Below are 14,053 nucleotides of genomic sequence, written 5' to 3'. Positions count from 1 at the left end.
TCTTGTTAGCCTAGCTACATTCTATACCCATGCACATCTTTAAGCTCCTTGTTATTAATTTTGTTATGGAAAGTGTCCCTCATTGCTGAATGGATCAAGTTTAACACTAGAATTACCAGAGCCTACGAAAAAACTCGTATATCCGGCCCACCTTAAATCGCTTCTTAAATCCGTTCACACCTCTCCACCAGCATCCTTTGTCCTCTAAATGTGCTGATAAAAGATAAAAGACAAGCTGCCAGCAACCGGCTATTCCATCCCCCCACCGACTTAGAACGTGAGCGAACTTTTCCCAGCTCACGCCTTGATTGTTTACCTGGGAGTGAAGTGCAGTTTTTCATACAACTTTTTCATATTTTAGTAATAAATGTTACAAAATGTAGTAGGCATAAACTATAGAATATGTAAAGCCCGAGTTCCAAAGATCAAATAAACACTTTCACAAAAGCTTCAAGAGTGATTCAACAGCTTCTGTGGCGTAGCGCGCTAAGGTTTGCCTCTTAGCGCAGAGCAGCTTTTCCTTGCCTCACAGACCTGAGTTCGATTCCCCGCTGGGGATGAAGTGTTGCTTTTTTTTCTTTTCTTTTAAACCTCAAACGGACATAAAATTTATACATTGGTATGCACTGTCAGTTACTGAGATCGTTATATTTTCATAAGATCGGGGGAGGGGTGAGGTTAGAGCGCCTGAGCTTATTCAGTGCAGCAGGGACAACGCACATGTTGATCTTTGTTGATCTTTTTTTCTTTCAGTACACGTGGCTTCCCCGATCTTATTGGGGAGGGGTGATGTTAGAGGCCTGAGCTTATTCAGTGCAGCAGGGACAACGTACATGTTGATCTTTTTTTCTTTCAGTACACGTGGCTTCCCTGTTTATTTATATATCTAGTGACTTCTCTGCCTGTCTGTCTCTCTATTACGCAGTGCTCTGTCTGTCTGTATGTTATGGATCTTAAAAATAAGTTATAAGGACAGTTGTTCCTGTTAATTGCAGTCTCAATTGTTAAAAAATATTTTAAAAGGAGCATCCCACATGAAAATATAACGATCTCAGTAACTGACAGGGCATACCAATGTATAAATTTTATGTCCGTTTGAGGTTTAAAAGAAAAGAAAAAAAAGCAACACTTCATCCCCAGCGGGGAATTGAACTCTGGTCTTTGAGGCAAGGAAAAGCTGCTCTGCGCTAAGAGGCAAACCTTAGCGCGCTACGCCACAGAAGCTGTTGAATCATTCTTGAAGCTTTTGTGAAAGTGTTTATTTGATCTTTGGAACTCGGGCTTTACATATTCTATAGTTTATGCCTACTACATTTTGTAACATTTATTACTAAAATATGAAAAAGTTTCTGTTTTAACAATGTGTTTACACAGATTACTTTAGAAACGGAACATGCATTTCATGCGTGTCTTCCAAATAACGATCTATCATTTCCACTGTAAAACTGCACTTCACTCCCAGGTAAACAATCAAGGCGTGAGCTGGGAAAAGTTCGCTCACGTTCTAAGTCGGTGGGGGGATGGAATAGCCGGCTGCTGGCAGCTTGTCTTTTATCAGCACATTTAGAGGACAAAGGATGCTGGCGGAGAGGTGTGAACGGATTTAAGAAGCGATTTAAGGTGGGCCGGATATACGAGTTTTTTCGTAGGCTCTGGTAATTCTAGTGTTAAATAATAAATGTCAATAAATAATATCAACTGTCTACTGATTTATTTATAATCTTATTTTCATGGGCTTTGAGTTTTTCACCACAAGGGTAACGTCACTGACCATGGGATTTATCGCAAAACTGTAGCAACTAGTACAATACATAAAATAGATACATATGGGTAAGCGGCACAACAAATGCCCCAGAAAGCAACTGTTCCAGTTCTATGTCTGCTATGTTAGAATATGTTTTTCTTCCATGAGGAGTGACCATTCAGGGAATGAGTCATTTTAATAAGCTGGATCCAATCAGAGAGGAGGCCTGAAATAAGCATGAAACAACTAGAGCATGATTAGAGTATTGTTTTCAGAAATCTGTATTTTCCCTCGTCCACATTACACAGCTAATGGTGCATTTTCAGAGGTATCTGCTTTGAAGGGCATTTTCAAAAGTCTTTGTTTTTATGTATTTTCATTTCCGAGTGTGGACAAAAAGTGAAAACATTGACTAATATTTGCATTTTTTAATAAAAATCTAGTAGTGCGGACAGGGCTTTAATAGTTTCATATCTGTTCATCTCTTTCTGCTTACTGCTTTCTGTAAGCAGATTCTTATCTGTTTTCTAGTGAACTTTTTGTGTGAGTCTCTCATTGTGTTTCTCTCCCCTGCCTACTTTTCAGCTGAAGTTTTAGTGTTATCACTGAGGCTCATAGAACCTTACTTTTAATTCCCCATACTTTCTTCCTGAATGAGAAAGTTGTACTCATTTTACCCCACATCCAGAGGCTCATAAAATCTAAAGTGACTCATCTCCAATATTTTGGGTTCATAATACTAAATCTATGTTGTAGGACAAAGTGGGTATTTCCAATTCTGCTAGGCTTTTAGTTGTACACAAGGCCTATTAAAATGGCAGATTTAACAGGGTTGAATAAAATCCAGCGGATCAGTCCTGTACTTCGTCTGATAACAAAGATGTAAATCAGAATTGAACTGACATTTCTGCATACTCCTTAAGACCAGAAGGTGCCAAATGGACACACACATTCAAACAAAGATTTGTAATTCAATGAGTAGCAACTGTCATGGACAAAATAAAAGTCCTATAAGCAGTGTGGTCGAAATTTAACATCATATTAAAGAAAGAAATGTCCTCTAACAGGACAATTCAGTAATCAGGCAGGAGAAAAGCTGTTCATTGTATTTTTTAATTACTCCTCAGCAAAATGCCTCAGAGGGAGCATTCTTCAAAAGCACTCCTTTACAGCATGGTCAGAGAAATAAAGGATAGAGATTCATTTTATAAACTGTTGAATTTACGTACAGTGTCAATCAATGCATACATTTTACTCTGGTTGGTTCATTGGTTTACACCCAAATGATTTATATAAAATTAAAATCTAGAAATCTAAAACTACGAGTTATTATTCTGTACTTACTGTGTAATACAAAGTAACGCTATAGTTAATTACTCAGTTATCATTGTTATTCCACAGTTTATATAATTACAATGTAACAATTTATCACTGATCCAAAAACAAGTGTACTAACAATATTTTCAAAATTTAATAAAACATCAGGGTATATAACTACAACTATGTAACAGATATTCCATGGTTTTGGGCAATTGTAATGGAGAATTGCATGTGATAACTGCATAGGTTTTCGATGATATTTCAAGATCTGTTTTAAATGGTGAAAACACCTTTGCAAAATGGTTAACGCTTTTACCTCACAGATCCATTATCCTGAGATGGAATTATGTCTGAAGATATGTGTGTAAAATTTGTACGTTCTACCCATCTCTCCCTATGTCTTCTTCATGGGTTTTTCTGCCACATCCCAGGGACATGTAGGTTGGGTTACGTGGCCATATGTATGAGAGCGTGACTGCTGGTATGTTTGTCAGTGGGCCTTGCAATGGGATGGCTCCCCATCCTGGGCTGCTTCCTGCCTTGTGCCCAGTGATGCTTGGAATGGCTCTGCGGCTCTCTGTACCTTGATTGAATGATGCAAGTTTGGCAGTATTATGTTAGGGTTGGGTATAATAATAGCCCAAAAATTCAACAATAAATAGTGTAACACAACTACAAGAATGTGACAAGTGCTTGTTTAAGCAAAACATGTCAAGGAGGTGCCCCTCTAGGTTTTCAGAAAAAGCGTTAACCATTTTGCAAAGGTGTTTTCACCATTTAATAAAGATCTTGAAATATCATTGAAAACCTATTTAGTTATCGCTGCAATTCTCCATTACAATTGCCCAGACCATGGAACATCTGTTATATAGTTGTAGTTACATACCCCAATTTTTTAATTACATTTTGAAAGTACAGATACAATGTAACCATGTAAGTACACTTGTTTTTGGATCAGTGATAAATTGTTACATTGTAATTGTATTAACTGTAGAATAACAATGACAACTGAGTAATTAACTATAACGTTACTTTGAATTACACAGTAAGTACAGAGTAATAACTCGTAGTTACACTGTACTCATACAGGTAATTACATAGTAGTTACTGTGTAATTATGGACACAATGTAAAGTGTTACCAAAGTCTATTATATTCTGGTTCTTCTTATACCTTTTGAGATGAGCCGCTACCCTTGAAATTTCTGTGCATATAACAACTGTCCATTCTAGTTTATAGGACATCTGCTGATTTCTTAGTCATCCTTCAGTACATTTTGTATATTACATCAACCTTTCTTCTGGTACATTCTTTATTTACTGACCATCTCAGTATTTTTCCTAAACCAATTCTTATATTTCAGTGTACATTTTGTTGTTCATGTGACCTTTATTTGGTTTCCCACATTTATTAACCCTTTATGATATTTCTTTAAGATGAATGCTATGTTACCCTAAAATTATTCTTCCACAGCAGACACTGGTTTTGTAACTTTAAGTGACTTGAATACAATTACCAAAGGTTACATCTTCCTTTTCAAACAAGTTGCATTCATCTCTTGTCTCTCTTGCTCACTCTGAAATCTCTTCTCTCTGAAACCAAAATGCTGATAGGCCTCTCTCTGTCTTTGGGGAGCTGAAAGCTGACAATCTATTCTCTTTGTGGACTTGAAAGCTGAAATCCACTCAGCCAGTGTAAGTGACATGACCGAGTGTTATTATTTGTACTCGGCAGTGTACAGAGTGAAGAGTAAAGGAGACAGGACTTTCCTTCTGGTGCTCCACTGTTGCTCACATCTGTATAAGAAACACTGTCCTTGAGTCTCACAAACTGCAGTCTGTCCGACAGATTGTCCATTATCCACAACAACACAGGCATATCTTTGAGTGTACCCAAACAAAATGAGTGTAATTTGTACAGTCCTTAAAATATTTAATTTCTCCTTTGTATGTTTTAATTTCTGATCATTTTTAATCTTGTTTACATTCAATAATTTTCAATGTCTATATTTGTTTTAAATGTAGTAAAAAAAAACAAAGGATATTTTTATTTTATTTTTACAGTTTTTAAATTTATTATTTTTAGCTACTTGTTTGTACAGCTGAAGTCTTAAAAACTGAGTATTTTATTTTTAGTATATGTGAAATTATAAATGATCCTATTATATTTGCAGAGAAGGTGGAAAAATAATGGTTGATGAAAATAATCACTTCATTTGGAAAGAACTTATTCTTCCAAGACTAGCTGATCCAAGTAAGAAAGTTAAAGTAAGTTATATTGTTTTTGTGGTTTCTTTTTTGTGACTGAAATGAGAAGGCAACCATTTCTATCAACAAATTATCATACTTTTCTTAAATCCCCATGAAAACCACATTATTCAGTGTTCCATAAAATATAGCAATAAAGAACAAAATCTGTTTGCTATATATCTAACCTTTGGCATGAAAAATTAAATGCTTAACTTAATTAAAATAATTTAATGCTTAGCATCAAAACTGATATTTTTTGTAAACCATAATTGTGTCAATATTACCATTATACTTTAAAAACAGAATGTTTAAAATGAAATATCTTGCCACTGATCTCTTTAAAAGTACTATATCTCAATTGCAACATATGTATGAGTTTAACAGAGCTGTAAGAGGTAGAGACAGAGAGGAGAGTAGAACTGGAGAAACAAAAAGAGCAAAACATGCAATTGGAAGGTGCAGGGATACAGTGAACAAGTGGCTATTAGTGGTGCACATGTTGAAAATGGCAAGTATTGGCCACTGACGGAGAGTTTTCTTACATCAAGAAAAATAACTCCCAAGAATTTGAGATAAAAGCTAAGCAAACAAGTCCCAAAACAGATATTCAAAGAATGCTCAAAACAGAGCAATATGGTCAAAAATCCAAAGACTCACAAAAGCTCAGAACTATACAAGGAAACACTCACCAAACTCCCAAGCACATTTAACTTGAACCAAAAGGACCTGTGAGAGACTAACTTTATAGACTGGCAGGTACATCCTAGTGGTGAATAGCAGGTGGCCCTGCCCCATGGAGGATCACCCGCAAAACACACGGTTCATAGCACAGACATAGAGAGCAAAGAACAAAAAGAAACATTGACATTAAACAGGAATTTAAAAAAATACATAAAATAAGGATATGAATTCCAGCTAAGGGAAGGAACTCTGGCTGAAATATAATGCTGACAGCAATAAGTAAGTAAAAACAATTACATGAGTAAGAAAGCTAAGTTCACACAACCACACCATGGATGTGTGCAAAATTGTGCTGTATGAATGACTGGCATTTTGCCTAGGTTTGTTTTATGCATTGTAGATGTTTAATGATGCGAAGGCTCTTAAATTATGTACAGTAACATGGTGCTAGATAAGACAGATACAGAAAATGAATGGATGGACGTTAAAAGCATCATATCACACTTTGTTATATGTTGGGTAATTTTAGGTTTCAACATATTGCTTGTTACATTAGCCGTCATTTTGTTTTAGCTGTTTTAAACAGACATTTAAGAAAATAAGGGAAAATGCAAGTATAGCAAAACCTCGATTATCTGTCTCTCAATTAACCGTCAGTCTCTGTTAAACATCAGGGCAAAAAAAAAAAAAAAAGCATTGCGCATGCCAGCATCTAACTATTACTACTGCCGCACGACACAACTCTCCCTTGTGCTAGCACGTAGTGTTCTTTGCCAGCACCACGTGTCATACCGCATTTTGAAAGTGTCGGTTATGTACCTTCAGTTTTAATAGTGTTTTGTAGCTTTTCTCTTTTTCTTATAAATAAACTACTATACATTCTTATGGTCGATAAACTTAGGCGTGTGGTGTTGGAATTGTCACAAAAAATTGAATTTAGTAAACTCGTACGAAATGGCAAAAGTGCTTCAAGTATTACTTCAATTTATGGAATAGGAAGAACAAGAGTGAATGATACAATGCGGGATGCCCACAAAATTGAAAAAATGTGTTGAAAATGGAAACCTCCGACGGCAATGTTCTTCTGCATTGTAATTTTGTTTTTAAATTTTGTTATGTTTTATTAATATATTGTGACGTGCATTGTGTGGGATCAGAAAGGGTGATGTAAGTGATGGGACTGGGTGAAGTCTTCTATTCTGTGAGAGGCGGACACACCTCTTAGGAGATGAGTGACAGGAGAAGTTAGGGGAGAAAGAAAGGTGCAGCGGAAGGAAGTTTTGAGTAGGGAGACAAGAGACAATTGGCAGGAGTGTTTGTGGTATAGAAAAAGACAGAACGTGAGTGGCTGGAGATAAATTGATTGGTAGGGAAAGCTTTCTTTTATTGTTTTGGATATGTACTCTGTAACCCAGATAACAGAATATAAGATTTGTTACGGTAGAAAGACTCCGAAGAATAAAGGAGAAAACTCCAGTACCTCTGAGTTGTATTTGCTTATTACGCTGGTCGTTACAATATTATATGTTAATTAATTTTGTTAATACTATATTATATTTTGTTAATATATATTTTTTGTAAATAAATACAACTATTCACTACACTAATCTACTGTATATCGTTTTTAAAGTAGCTGTTCTGTTGTCCGTCTTTTCTCTTATCTATCACAGCCTCAGTTCCAACCCCTGGCAGTATAATAAAATTATTATACTAAAAAGCATCTTTCTTTAGTAGGAAGAATTAACACTATGAAGATGAATATCCTCCCTAAGCTTCTGTTTCTATTTCAAAACATCCCCATATACATTAACAAATAATTTTTTAAGAAATTAGATTCAGTCATAACTTTATTTATTTGGAATTCGAAATATCCACGCATACAAAGGGTGACCCTACAATGACCTAAATCAGAAGGTGGCATGGCTGTGCCTAATTTTCAGTTTTATGACTGGGCAGCAAACATATCTATAAAAACCTGGACACTGACACAAATAGATGAATACATACTAGCTTGGGATGCAATAGAAATGTAAGCCTGCAGCACATCTTTTTAATCCTTGCTTTGTACACCAGTAAATACAAGGCATCGTCAATATCCTAACAATCCAGTTGTCCTCCATTCACTCAGAATATGGAACCGATATAGGAAACACTTCAAGTTAGAGAATTTTTTCTGTGGCACCTCTACATGATAACCACCTTTGTCTACCATCTCAAACTTGCACAGTTTTTAATGTTTGGAAAACGTATGGGATTAAATCATTTAGAGGTTTGTATATAAATAATGTCTTTGCATCCTATGAACAATTACACTCTAAATTTAGTTTTCCATCAACACAATTTTTCCACTATCTCCAAATCAGAAACTTTGCTAAACAAAATCTGCCCAATTTTTCTCACCTCTCATCTGTTTCTATTCCAGAAGAGATATTGATCAGTCTTGAAGAATCAGACAGCATTTCTATAATATATAAAACCATTTTAAAGTCTCTTCCTTTTTAACATGAGAATCCCTGAAGCCTACTAAAAAACACATAATCCTGGCCTACCTTAATTTCTTTCGCCCCTCTCCATTAGCGTGTTTTGTTTTGTAAATGTGTCAGTCAGCGCAAGCAGCCTGCTGCCCCACCCCCACTCCCCTTTTTAAAAGCTCAACTCAGCAAAATTTTCTCCTAGGTCAAGCCAAGGCTCCTTATGTGTGTGTGATGTGCCTGGTGTTGTATACGATAAATAATAAAGTATATCGCTATTTCAAATGCATGCATTTCATGTGTGTTCCATGTCCACAAAGATCTGGGTAAGTGTAGGATGAAAGGAAATGTGAAGCAAGAAATGCTAAATACATACGTAAAGCTGAAAATTTTTCCATGTTATACTAATAATGACGTGAAGTGGATAATGTGTGAAGACTTTAGTCCAAATATCAAATAAATGTGTGCTTTTATTCAAGAATTTAACCAAAGTAAAAAAAAAATCTAATTTCGTAGGCTTCAGGGATTCCAGTGTTAAAGATCTCAGAGTAAAATGGGAAAAGGATCTCTTACTCAACATTTCAGAAAAGGAGTGGAAGGTGCACAGAATTCATTCCAGCTCCATATCCACAAAGCATTCAATTATTCAACTTAACATTTTTTATCGAGCTAATCTATCTTGTTTAAAATTGTACAAAATGTTTCCAGGGCATGATCCAACCCGCAAACATTGCAATCAGGCTCAGCTTCACTAGGCCACATGTTTTGGGCGTATACCAAATTAACATCATTCTGGACGAAAATTTGTAAATGCCCATCAGACAGCCTTGGTGTCACAATCACTCCCAATCTGTTAATAGCTGTGTTTGGTGTAGTCCCAGATGGGCTTAAAGTGGAGAAATACAAAAAAATTGTAATTGCCTTTACTTCACTATTAGCATGTAGACTTATCTTGCTCAACTGGAAGAATCCTAACCCACCTCTGTTGAGTCAGTGGGTGACTGATGTTATATACTGTATTATTTGAAATTGAAAAAAATCAAATTCTCTCTTAGAGGATCTGTTCAAAACTTTTTTAAAGCCTGGCAGGATCTAATCAATAATATTTTAGAATAAGCACTACTCTCAGGAGTTTCACTCTTTCTCATTGGTGGGGGTTGAATTGAATTTAGTTTTGCTAAGTTTGACTTGATTGTATGGAATGTTATATGCTTTAAATAAATTCAATAAAAGTTTAAAAACAAAAAAAATCTGTTTACAAATAATTTTTACAATGCAAAATATTAATAAACAACATTTTATTGTAAATTATTTTTAATGTGTTTGTACTGCATTGGTATTTGTGTTGAATTTATACTTTGTGTTTGTAATGTGTTATACAATTATATATTTTGATCTAAAAGTAAAGAGCTAAAAAACAACACTGAACAGAACAGATGTATCATGCTTAACCCTGCTGGTACACAATTAATACATTTATTCTTTCTTTTTTAAGGTGGGAAACATAAAGTGTCCTCTTTTGTTGATTGCTGGCAATGATGATCAGAATTGGCCTACTGTTGATTCTGCTAGAGATGTAAGGATATATATATTTTTTTAACATATGTATGAATGTTGTGCTCATGTATTTGTTTTTCAGTGAAAATAGTATATAATTTACCAGTGAGTAATAGTTGTAACAATCCAGCCTTGATTATCTGAAATGCTGATTTTAGAAGAATTGTCCTACATTTCACAATAACAAACAAAGTTTGTTTAGTGACTTTGATACCATAAGTCACTTTACAAAAACAAATCTATAATACAATTGTTTTTCTGTTTTGTTTTTAATTGAAGCCTGGCAAGAAACTAACTTGTGCAGTGTCATAAATGAGCTAGTATTGGGGACTGAACTAATGACTTTGAAGTAAAAAAGTCCAGATCCTTAGGTAGGCTGCAGTGCCTGTCAGTGATACTCTGATTCAAGTGTTGAAATATATCCCTTGTAAACATGAGCTGTAATATAAAGATGTATGTGTTGTGATGAGTGGCCGGGTCCCATGCCCGGCTGGGATGCCCCTGCTGCTTATATTCCGGGGAAGCAACCATGGGCAGCTCAATACCTCCCCCGGGACGCTTGGTGGCAGCCTCCCCAGCGGTCGGTGATTCCCCAACCTCCCGCCGGGCTCCATGGGAGATGGAGCCATCCACAGCCTGGTTGGGACCCAGGGTGGCCGCTAGGGGGGGCTGTCTGGATTCAACAGCCGGGCTGGACGAGTCTTCAGCCCCACCCGGAAGTGCAATTGGGACCAGGTGGTCAGACACCTGGAACACTTCTGGGTGGGCTATAAAAGGGGCCAGCCACCAACACTCGAGAGCCAGAGTCGGGAGGAGGAGGACTAAGCTTTAGGAGGAGTGGTGGTAAAAGAGAGAAAACTGTGTTGTGGGCCTTTTGTGGTGTTTGGGACTATGTATTGCCTGTGGGTCACGGGAAAGACGTGCACCCACGGGTGAAGAAAAATAAAAGACTTTATTTGTTTTATACGTGCCTCTGTGTCCATCTGTGTCGGGTCAGGCGCCTATATAGCGCCTGTGTTACAGTGTGAATGCTTTACAATGCATTTTTAACTCTGACATAGAGCTTCTTTAACTTACCATTTTTGCCGTTGGAGGAGAATGCTAGTGGAAACTTAGAAACACAAATTGTTTTACCCTTATTGTCATAACTGAACATTAGAATAGTCTGTTTGAAGAACACAATAAGACATACCAAGCAAATAATGAGGATATGGACGTTTTCCTAATTAATTTGTTTGCCGTTTATTTTTTGTAGCTAACTTTCTTTTCATGTTTTATAGTTTTATGACCACAGTACAGTTAAAGTAAGTCTTCCTTTTCCAATTTTATCAGTTGTATACGTATAATAACAGAGTTAAGGGACACCAAAATTATTATTATATTTTTTTTATGAAGTTAATCATCATCAAAATCTGTCTCCTTGTTATAGCAACAAGAGTCTGTAATCTGTTCAGGCTTAATATAGATAATTTACCTTATAAATTTTAGCACCAAAGCCTCGATTTATCAAGCATCCTTAGCTCTCCTTGCCATAAATTGCCACTCATAATGATGTATTGTAGTTTTCTGGTACTAACGCTAAAGCTTCAAGACAAAGAATATTCATAGCAGTAGGATAATATTCAAATTAGGAGTAGAAGAAGTAGAAGGAAAGCATAATAAGGTAGGATACTACGTTAATCTGCACGTTCTAAGTTTGGTGCAAAATTCAATAAATAATTGGTTGTGACATACACAAATTATTGCTATTACAAATCTGCATATTCCCTATGGCCAAAATGTCACCAACACTTTCATTCTGAGTGACAGTGCATGGCTTCTTCTTGTAGATGGATCAATCATGTAACGACTCATAGCATTTTGAAAACATCCTTTAGTGGGATGTACGTGCCAGTCTCTGCTTGAAGACAATCTTCTTGAAGCTCCAAGTGAGTTAGAACAACTCACGAGCTGTCCTAAATTCTGGTCAAGTTAGAAGTTTCCTAAATTAGGAAAATTAATAAAATGTTTAAACACCTACTTCTAAAAGTTGGACTAAATTTTCTGAAAATTTTGAGCCAGTTAGAACCATTTTTCTACTCTGAGGTGCTTAATAAATTTGGGTCCAGATCTAAAGTTTTAGCCTTAGAATGAACAATTCATAGCAGAATGAATGAAAACTGCAGATAGAAGTTTCAGAAATGTGCTTACAATTATAAAATCAATTTTTGTTACTGTGTTTTAACTTACAATATTTTTTGGTAGTTCCTAATGTATCTTGGGGGGTTGTAACACCACTCCTATTATGTTAAAAAAAAAGATTTAGAACACTGCAAATTCTTTTTTTATTTTACAGTTAATATAATCTTAACCAACAAAAGAAGTAACGCTGTTGACACTTTTACAGCTCTTATGTGAGACGCCTCTATACCATTGTCCAAGTGACACTCGAGACTAATGCTAAGGAGGTTAAGGAACTATTAATTGCTGTTTTTTTTTTTTAACATTGATGCACTCACTTTTATGGATTATTTATTGAAGAAACTTTGTGACTGTATTGCACTTTGCTGGACACTTGATTGTTTAAATAAAACTGGACAATGCACTTCTTTCCAACAACCTTGTTTGTTATGTTTCCTTATTGTCCTATTTATCCTGATCATGATTATCGATGTCTGGGATCAAGAAGGGCCAAACGTGCGTCAAAGTGCAGTGCAAGATTTTACTCAATAAATAAATAATCTGATAAAATCCGTGACAGTCCATGAGTTAAAACCAAATAGATAATCCCAGGATAAAGCCAGAATAAAACCTAGTAATGGGGTCCTTGATGTTTCTCTACTAATCCTTGCAGAGCCCAGCACAACTCCCTCTCTGTCTCCCTGGCTCACCCATAGCTCACTCAGCCAGTGGATGCTTAGCCAAGCACCCCAATCAATCCAGGAGTAGCATGTGTTCGATCATGCCTGCACCCATTTAGAGCATGCATGCTCTGGGTTGTAATTACTTAAAACTGCATTTTGCCTCTTTCTTTCTTTCTTTCTTTCTTTCTTTCTTTCTTTCTTTCTTTCTTTCTTTCTTTCTTTCTTTCTTTCTTTCTTTCTTCTGGTCGGAGCCTTGCATGAGTGCTAGCATAGCTGCAGGTTTCAATTTCTCCTTTCCTTTTCTATCTTGAGTGTCCTGAGGGTGGCCAGCATGGCCTCCTCGGCAACTGCCAGTTCCCGCAGGGAAGATTTGAGTCACTTACTTGCTGACATGGTGTTAAGATTGCCCCTGACTTTTCATGCTTCCTAGAGGAATGTGTATTGGCGGTGGGTAAGGTAGTGGGCTGTGAACATATCCGATCTGCTTCATGGATGAGCAGCGCGATTGTCATGTTTTTAGACTCCACTGAGTTGGTAAACATGCTTGTGGAGCAGGGCATAGATAGATACTTTGCTATCCGTGATTCCCTTGTATCAGTTTTGCCACTGTCTACCCCAGCTAAAAGGATCACCTTATCAAATGTTTCTCCTTTTCCTTCTAATGTGTGTCTGGAAAAAGAACTAGGCAGGTATGGTCAAGTGGTGTCAAAAATTAGACAAATTCCATTGGGCTATAAAGATCCGTGTTTAAAGCATGTTTTTTCTTTTTGAAAACAAGTGCTGATGATACCTAGAGAGTTTAATAAAGAGCTTAATGTGGTAATAAGGTTTAGAGTGGACAGCTTTGAATATATCATTTTTGTTTTGTCAGAGCCCATGAAATGTTTTAAGTTTGGTAACCCCAGGCATGTTGCAAAAAGCTGTCCAGGGAGCAATGAAGAAGGTAATGGAGAGAGAAACGAAAGGTCAGAGGATGGCCCGGCACTATCTGCTACAGATGAAAAGGCCACAATGGAGGCAGCTGCACCTTCAGCCGGCATACCTGAGAAAGGTGGAGGGAGCACACAGGCTAAGGATCGGAAGGAAAGCCAGGGGGAAACTGATAAAAGTGAAAGCGTGGAAAAGCAAGAAAATGCTACCGGAGAAGTTTTGGTAACTAGTAATGAAATTGAAATAAGAAGTTCGGATG

At 36.6% G+C, this 14,053-nt stretch overlaps 1 protein-coding gene across 5 annotated transcripts in view; it reads left to right on the top strand.

Moving 5' to 3' along the window:
* LOC114659417 (peroxisomal succinyl-coenzyme A thioesterase-like) overlaps window positions 1-14,053 on the top strand; it is a 190,792-nt gene that overhangs the window by 161,096 nt on the left and 15,643 nt on the right. For all 5 annotated transcript variants that reach the window (XM_051923888.1, XM_051923860.1, XM_051923877.1 and 2 more), the window contains 2 exons: window positions 5,237-5,330; window positions 9,960-10,040. In XM_051923888.1, coding sequence (XP_051779848.1) covers window positions 5,237-5,330; window positions 9,960-10,040 — 175 coding nt within the window. The remainder of the gene's footprint in view (window positions 1-5,236; window positions 5,331-9,959; window positions 10,041-14,053) is intronic.

Source organism: Erpetoichthys calabaricus, chromosome 1, assembly GCF_900747795.2.
Source record: "Erpetoichthys calabaricus chromosome 1, fErpCal1.3, whole genome shotgun sequence".
Classification (NCBI taxonomy): domain Eukaryota; kingdom Metazoa; phylum Chordata; class Cladistia; order Polypteriformes; family Polypteridae; genus Erpetoichthys; species Erpetoichthys calabaricus.
Note: the sequence above shows the minus strand (reverse complement) of the source record. Positions and strands in the feature narration are given on the sequence as shown.